Here is a 9,107-nt window from a genome sequence, read left to right as displayed (position 1 = left end):
GTCCATTATAATTTGTAAACACGATATAGGCCACAGTTATGGATCAATCTTCTCGAAATTTTGCATGTAGCATGGGTTCTGCCCAATGAAGACCACAATTTTTTTGGTAATGATCGGTTAATATTTAGGTGATGAAATGACACAAATACTTAATTTTTGTATGATTTTCTGTTCGGTCTAGAGGCCGCAAATATAGCGAATTTTTACATGGAGAAGGGGATCGAGCCAAAGAATAATCATGCTCGGTTTTATAAAGATTGGTCAATAGAGGTCGGAAATATAGCTCTGGTCGTTTTGAAAATGTCCATGATGTTCCAGGTATGGTCAAGGACAACGACGATAATTTTCGGTGATGATCAGATAATAATATTGGGATAAAGTGGACCGAAAACTTATTTTTTTTTTGTATTTCTTTAGAGTCGATCTATAGGCCACAGTTGAAAGCCGAACATCACAATAAAACCCACGGTAAAGGGAATCTGGACAAGTAATTAGAAGGGCTGTACTGAAGTAATTAGTAATATTCGGAATATATGTCAATGTAAGGAAGAGATGCTGTTGACCTCTAATCGGGCAAGAGGGTGCAACAATCACGAAATATTGTCCAGGCTCAAAAAAAAAAAAAAAAAACGGCAGAAAGTAAGAGTTTCGTGGTAGTTGTGTAGGGTATCGTATGATCGTCCGACTCTACTGCTCCGCTCACTGGTTTAAAAATATTTTTTTCATATCTACCTTTTTTGTTTTTATACCCTACACAACTATGTTGTCAGGGTATAATAGCTTTGTGCAGCCCCAAAAGTTCCTAGACCCATCTTTAAGAATACCGATCGTCATATCTCGACTATCTGAGTAGATCTAGATATGTGTGTCCGTCCGTCCGCCTGTCTGTCCATTATAATTTGTAAACACGATACAGGCTACAGTTATAAACCATTCATCACGAAATTTTGCATGTAGGACCGGTTTTGATCAATGAATGACCCTTATTGTTTCTGGTAAAGATCGGTTAATATTTAGGGGATGAAATGGACCAAATACTTAATTTTTGTCGGTTTTTCAGGTCGCTCCAAAGGCCGCAATTACGGCTCGAACATTGCGATTTTTTATAATGAGAAGGAGATCGGGCAAAAGAATAAGCATGTTTTTTTTCATCGGTCAATATTTAGCGGGTCAAATGGACCCTGACTTTTGTGTGAAAAATGCCCCAGACCCGAGAAGTTGATAAAATATCCAAGAGGAGAGGTTGACCTTTAAATTGACACCAATTATATTGTCGTATGTACTCGGATGTGGGAGTTACACGTAAATATTTACAGGTGCTTACGTATTCACATATTATTTAGTAATCCATTACCACACTAGATGTCGGAAATTTGGAGCTGGTCGTTTTGAAATTTTCGTCATGTTCCAGGTATGGTCAAGGACAACGCCTATAATTTTCGGTGATGATCAAATAAAATTTTTGGGATGAAGTGGTCCGAAAAATTAATTTTTATGTTTCTTCGAGTTGATCTATAGGCCATAATTATAAGCCGGACATCACAACACAACCCGCGGTGAAGGGAATCTGGACGAGTAATTAGAAGGCCTGTACTGAAAAGATGTCAGTGTAAGAAAGTGCTGTTGACCTCTAATCGGGCAAAAGTGTGCAAATATCACGAAATATTGCCCAGAATAAACATCGGCAGAAAGTTAGAGTTCCGTGGTAGTTGTGTATGATCGGCCCCGACCGACTATACTGCTCCGTCACTGGTTTAAAAATATTTTGTCTGGTCTAACTTAGTCGCGGATCAATAAAAAATATTTTTTTCTGGTCTAACTTAATTCGCGGATTTTCTTTAAATATTTTTTTTTCCAAAAAAAAATTATCGCTTGCTATAAAATTTTATTGCATGACATATTTTTTCCAATTTTTATACCCTCCACCATAGTATGGAGGGTATATTAGTTTTGTTTTTCCGTTTGTAACGCATCGAAATACTCATTTCCGACCCTATAAAGTATATATATTCTTGATCAGCGTAAAATTCTAAGACGATTTATGCATGTCCGCCTGTCCGTCTGTCCGTCTGTCTGTTGTAATCACTCTAGCGTCTAAACGAATTGAGATAGAGCGCCAAAATTTTGCATAGAGTCGTCTTTTGTCTGCAGGCAGGTCAAGTTCGAAGATGGGCTATATCGGTCCACGTTTAGGCATAGCTCCCTATAAGGATACCCCCCAATTTTCAGTATTTTGAGGTTCTTGAGCGTGTTTTTCAACCGAATTCGCTGAAATTTGGTACTTTGAGTTCTTATTGGGTAGCAAATATCCCCACTAAAAATTATAAATATAGGTCCATTTTTTCGGACAGCCCCCATGTAAGGGTAACCCCAAAATTTCGGTATTTTGAGGTTCTTGAGCGTGTTTTTTAACAGAATTCGCTGAAATTTAGAACTTTGAGTTCTTATTGGGTACCAAATAAACCTACTAAAAATTATAAATATAGGTCAATTTTTTCTGGCACCCCCCATATAACGGTACCCCTCAATTTTCGGTATTTTGGGGTTCTTGACCGCGTTTTTCAATGGAATTCGCTGAAATTTGCTATATTGGGTTCCTATTGGGTAATAAATTTCTCCACAAAAAATTATGGATATAGGTCCACTTTTTCTGGTAGTCCCCATATAACGGTACCTCCTAATTTTCAGTATTTTGGGGGTTTTGATCGTATTTTCCCACCGAAATAGCTGTAATTTAATACTATGAGTTCTTAATATGGACCAAATCTCTCACCACAAACAATTATGAATATAGGTCTATTTTTTCGGATAGCCCCCATATAAGGGTACCCCCAATTTTCGGTATTTTGGGGTTCTTGAACGCGTTTATCAACCGAATTTGCTGCAATTTGGTATTTTGTAGTCGTATATTGTAACAAATCTCCCTACCAAAAATTATTAATATTCGCCCCCTTTTTGGGGTAGTCCCCATATAACCCCCTTTTTTATATTAAAATAGTTATCTGATTTGTTACGCGCTTTAATTTTGATTCTAAGACCCTGTTGTAACCATTTCACCTGCGGAGGATAGCGAGATAAAAAATTAGAACGTAAGGTTCGATAATGAACTATAGCCGCATTTAGACCTAGCCCCTGTGTGGAGGTACCAGAAGAAGTGGACCGATATTCCCCATCTTCGAATTTGAACTAAGTTTGGAAGAAATAATATTTCGATGAGGCACATTTTCATTGTGTTAAAGTGTATACACCGTCATTAGCTGCAAGGCTGGAGGTATAATTATCCATTAAAATTTTCTGAAATTTGTATTGTTGTTTACATTATGGTTTACGTTTTTAGAAATGTCGGTATAGGTCCACTTTTTGACATTTTCATTTCTAGTACCTGCCCGTATATCTATGGTGGAGGGTATCCAAAGTTCGGCCCGGCCGAACTTAACGCTTTTTCACTTGTATTCATTTATTTTTTATTTTGCCGAAATTAGATTTATTTTTTAATAGGTAACAAACGAAATCTAATAAAAGTATTCTTGTTTTATTTAATTGCCTATTTTATTTTTAATGAAATTATATTTTGTGTCACTCACCTGTGTTGGTTGAACGACTAAATACGACTGGTGTTGTTGTTGTGATTGTTGGAGTTCATGTTCTAACTGTTGCCGTTGTTGTTGCTGCTGCTGTTGATCGGCTAATAAATCCATTGCCGTTGGCGAAGGTATTTCATGAAACTGCTGTTGCTGCAGCGGCGACTGTTGCTTATCCAAATGTTGTTGTTGCTGCTGCTGGTAGTGTTGTTGATAGTATTGTTGTTGCTGTTTCATATGCTGTTGATACTCGAATTTATCCTTTTGTTGCATTTGATATTGTAGTTGTTGTTTGTAATTGTTGTGATGTGGCGATTGTTGATGCTGTTGTTGCATTTGCAATTGCAGCTGGGCATGTTGCTGCTGTTGTTGACTTAGTGGCACTGCTTCCACGCAGATGGCCAGCCAACAAAGGCCAATGACCGAAATCAAGGAGATATTCTTTGTCGCCATGATGATGGCTGTGCGTGTGTGTGCGACGATGGCTTAGAGCCCGTGGAGAATTAGGCAAACAGGTTTTTATTCGTAGAATTTTTGTTTTTCAAAACTTTTTTTAAGATTTCGAAATATGTTTATGCGTTTTTAATGTTTATTTTGTTCCAAATTGTTGTTGCACCAAGTGGCTAATTGCCAGTTTTTCTCGCAGGCATAATTTTCTTAAAATATTTACACACCATAATTACTGTTGAAATGCTGAAATGAGTTAAGGAAAAAAAACAACAACAACAAATTATTAAGAAAATTTAAAAATTGATAATAAAAAACTGAAAGTTAATTTTTTTTCTTTCAAAGACCCACAAAGTTTTCATCATCGCCTTTACCATCATCATCTTTGAGAGTGACTTGCCTTCATCTGTCTGTGGGTTGCCTTCAGTTCTATGCGGCAGAACTTGATTTCACAATAAGAAGTTGTTTCACATGATGGGGGAAAACTCAAGGAGAAGAAGAAGCGGTAGCATCAACTAAAGACCATTGTTTGGTTAAATGTTTTTTTTCGCAACAAAAACAAAGTAGGAAAAATAGTTGCAGTGAAACAAAAAAATAGTAAAACTGAAAACAAAGCGTGCCACATGCCACCATAATCGTTAGAGTGTGGCGAAGTTTAATTACATTCTGTGGCATATCTCTGCAGATTTGTTGCTTCTGTATTTGTTGTTTTAAGATTTTATGCCTCTGGCTGGGAAGTTAGTTATGAAAAATGAAATAGTTTGGATTGTTTATCAGTTGTGGGGGAAATAGACTTAAGAAACTAGTAGCATAATTTTAAAATATGAATTTTAAAAACATTTTTAGTATCCCTCAAGGCGTGGATTTTTATGCCCTTTACCACACAGGGTATTATGTCTTTGTGCATATGTTTGTAACAGGCAAAAGGAATCGAGATAGACACATGGTTCCTTTTGAGAATATGCATAGAATCACTTTCTAAGTCGATTTACGCATGTGCGTCCGTCCGTCCATATATTTTTGTTAACAAAATACAGGTCGCATTTGTGATCCGATTTGGATGAAATTTGGCACACTTCACTTATTTGGTCCAAGGACAAACCCTATTGAAAATGAGAAAAATCGGTTCAGATTTAGATATATCTCCCACATATATTTTCGTCCGATTTAAAGTAAATGGTGTACTAAAGTCCCCATATGTCTTTCGAAATTTGGCATAGCGTACTGAATAAGGTCTTGAATGATGTGTGCATAGTTTCGTGAAAATCGATTCAGATTTAGAGATAGCTCACATATATGTATATATCTTCGTCCGATTTAAGTTAAATGGTGTACCAAAGTCCTTATATATCTTTCGATTTGCACGAAATTTGGCATAGGGTACTGAATTAAGTCTAAAATGATGTGTGCAAAGTTTTGTGAAAATCGGTTCAGATTTAGACATAGCTCCCATATATAGTATCCCCACTTGAGGTAAATATTCCACTATTGTCCCTGGAAATCTTTTGATGTGCACGATTTTTGGCATAGCGTACTGTATTAAGTCTAGAATGATTTGTGCAAAGTTTCGTGAACATCGGTTCAGATTTAGATATAGCTCCCATATATATATTTTCGTCCGATCTTATGTAAATGGTGCACCAAAATCTATATTATATATATATTTTTCGATTTGCACGAATTTTTGTGTAGGAATTAAGTTTAGAATGATGTTGCTAAGCTTCGTGAAAAGATTCATAGCTAGACCGATTGACACAACGTACTGAAGTAATATAAATTAGTTTCTGTCATGTTTCCCTGAAGTCGGTCCAAATATAGATATATAACAAAAACGCGACGTCTGTTAGGATACATACGTAGAATATACCCAAAGTGATGAAGGGTATCACATAGTCGGCCCAGTCCGACTTTACTATTACATAACTACCATACTGGTGTTTGTTTGATTTTCTGGTCGCTCCAGGGGCCACAATTATGGCCCAAACATCGCGATTTTTTGCATGAAGAAGGTGATCGGGCCAAAGAATAAGCATTTCTGTTTTTATAAAGACCGGTCGATATTTGGCGGGTCAAATGGACCCTATAGACCGTATAGGTTTATCCTTGAAGGACATAGACCCGAGAAGTTGATAGTATATCCAAGATGAGTGGTTGACCTTTAAATTGATACCAAATATATTGTCGTATTTACTCGGATGTGGGAGTAACCCATTAGCACACTAGAGGGCGAAATTGAAAATTTCCATGAGGATCTAGGTATGGTCAAGGACAGCTCCTATAATTTTCGGTGATGATCAGATAATAATATTGGGATGAAGTGGACCGAAAACGTATTTTTTGTGTTTTTTTTCGAGTCGAACACAACCCATGGTGAAGGAAAACTGGACAAGTAATTTACACGGGCTGCACTGAATATTAGTAATAATAATATTTGTTGACCTGTAGTCGGTCAAGAGGGTGCGAATATCGCGAAATATTGCCTACGTTCAGAATATAGAACCAGAGAAAGTTAGATTTTCGTGTAAGTTGTGTAGGGTATAACATAGTCGGTCCCCTCCGACTATACTGCTCCAGTGAGAAGAGCAGTATAGTCGGACGGACCATACAATACCCTACATAACTACCACGGAACTCTCTGCTGATGTTTATTCCGAGCCTGGGCAATATTTTGTGATATTTGCACCTTTTGACCGATTAGAGATCACCAGCATATCTTCCTTACACTGAAATATCTTCGGAATATTACTTATATTCAGGACAGCCCTTCTATCGAGATTCCCTTCACCGAGGGTTAAGTTGTGATGTTCGGCTTATAATTGTCGCCTTTATATCGACTCCAAAAACACAAAAAATTAAGTTTTCGGTCCACCTCGTTCTAAGCTTATTATCTGATCATTACCGAAAAATTTTAGACGTTGTCCTTGACCATAACTGGAACCTTGACCATAAGTGGAACCTTGACCATAACTGTAACATAAATTTTAAAGCGATCAGCGCTATATTTCCGACCCTAGTGTTATAATGTATTACGATATAATATATGAATACGCAAACACCTGTAAATATTTAAGTGTAACTCCCACATCCGAGTACATACTACGATATAATAGGTATCAATTTAAAGGTCAACCACCCCTCTGGGATATATTCCTTCTGGACCTATGCCTTCTGGAGTAAATATATACGCTAGAGAATACAAATTTAGTAATTATTCACACAAAAGTCAGGGTACATATTGACCGAACTTTGTCAAAACAGGCATGCTTATTCTTTGGCCCGATTCCCTTGTTCATGTAAAATTTCGCGATGTTCGAGCTACAAGTGCGGCCTCTGCATCGGCCAGAAATTCTACAAAAATTAAGTATTTGTTCCATTTCATCCACTAAATATTAACCGATATTTACCAAAAACAATAAGGGTCTTCATTGACCAGAATCGGTTCTACATGCAAAATTTCGTGAAGATTGGTTCATAACTGTGGCCTGTATCGTGTTTAAAAAGTATAATGGACAGACGAACGGATGGTCGGACGGATACATTTGTTTAGATCGACTCAGCTAGTCGAGATATGACGATCGGTATACTTAAAGGTGGGTCTAGGACCAATATTTCGCAGCGTTACAAACTCTTGGGGCTGAACAAAGCTATAATACCCTGACAACATAGTTATGTAGGGTATGAAAAGCCTCGAGTATTTTCACAACTTGAACAAATATTTTTAAAAAATCCACGCCAACTGAACATAACAAACCAATTTTAAAACATATTTTCTTTTAAAAGTATATTACTTCTGCAAGCATATATCCTTATATATTTTTTAATGGTGTACCTTTATGGTAATAGCACACACACAGCCAAACATAAATCCTGTCTGTGTAATACATCCAAACAATTCGACGAAGTTCATCATTGTAGCAGTAAATGGACATTAAATAATATATGAAGGGAATATTTAAAGGAAGTATTTGACTGTAGATGTATCATTTTTATAATTGTGTGGCAATGCTTGTGTAGTGGTGTGTCGGAGTGTATTTGCAGTTGTGGTACTGGGTCTTTGGCTAACTGGGTCTGTTGGCCATACCACTTCATATGTGTTGGATAGAGATGTTGTACTTTGTTGGAGAATATGCATGTGTGTGTGTGTTAGCAAAAGTACACTTATAACTTGAAAATGATTAATGTTTAAATGAGTTTTAAAAGAGGACCTCAAGATTTGAAGTGACAAAAAGGGTAACCACAAACGCGAAAGATGGAAACATATTTTTAAAATCGTAATAATTGCTGTGGTTTTTTGAAAAAAAAAAATTTCATGGATGTGGATTTTATAAAAATATTTGTTGGGGCCAAAACTAGAATTAAAAAAATTTGCTATGAATCAATAATTGGTGTGGATCTTATAAAAATATTATTTCCAAAGACCCACAATAGGCCTGGATTTCCTACAAATATTTTTTCAGTGACCCACAAAAGGCATGGATTTCAAAAAAATAGTTTGGAGGCCTTTAAGAAGTGTTAATTATAATAGAAGTAATTTTTTATATAATAGGCGTGGATTTTTTAAAAATACTTTTAAGAGACTTACAAATGCGAGCATTTAAAAATATTCTCTGAGGACCTGCAAAATCATTTTTTTCAAATATTTTTTCGGAGTCGTACATTAAAAAAATATATATATTTGAGCGACCTTCCTAAGGCATAAAAATAAAAAAAAATATATTTTCCACATGTTCTATCATTTCCTAAGAAAATGTTCCTATTTCCCTATTCCTCCACTTTCAACCTAACCACACCACCCAAGGTACTAAGGTAGGTATAGTAGGCGTGGATTTTTTAAAAATATTTTTAAGAGACTTACGCATGCGCGTACATTTAAAAAAAATTGTTTTGAGGGACCTTCCTAAGGCGTAAAAATAAAAAAAAATATTTTCCTCATGTTCTATCATTTCCTAAGAAAATGTCCCTATATTCCCTGTTCCTCCGCTTCCAACCTAACCACACCACCCATTAAACTCACAACATCCATTAAATGAGCACAAAACCACATGGTAATGTAAAATTAAAAACGGTTTTCAACATTTA

General features: G+C 36.2%; 1 protein-coding gene across 1 annotated transcript; it reads right to left on the bottom strand.

Annotated features, from left to right (window-relative positions):
- Positions 1-3,584: 3,584 nt before the first annotated feature.
- On the bottom strand, positions 3,585-4,034 carry LOC133337982 (putative cyclin-dependent serine/threonine-protein kinase DDB_G0272797/DDB_G0274007; the record flags this gene model as incomplete). The annotated part of the gene is made up of 1 exon (XM_061546173.1): positions 3,585-4,034. A coding segment is annotated over exon 1 (450 nt), but the record flags the coding sequence as incomplete, so codon positions are not given.
- Positions 4,035-9,107: the final 5,073 nt, after the last annotated feature.

This window comes from Musca vetustissima, unplaced genomic scaffold, assembly GCF_032173495.1.
Source record: "Musca vetustissima isolate MV318-11 ecotype Yass unplaced genomic scaffold, APGP_CSIRO_Mvet_v1 utg630229, whole genome shotgun sequence".
NCBI lineage: Eukaryota > Metazoa > Arthropoda > Insecta > Diptera > Muscidae > Musca > Musca vetustissima.
This window is presented reverse-complemented; position numbering and strand designations above follow the sequence as displayed.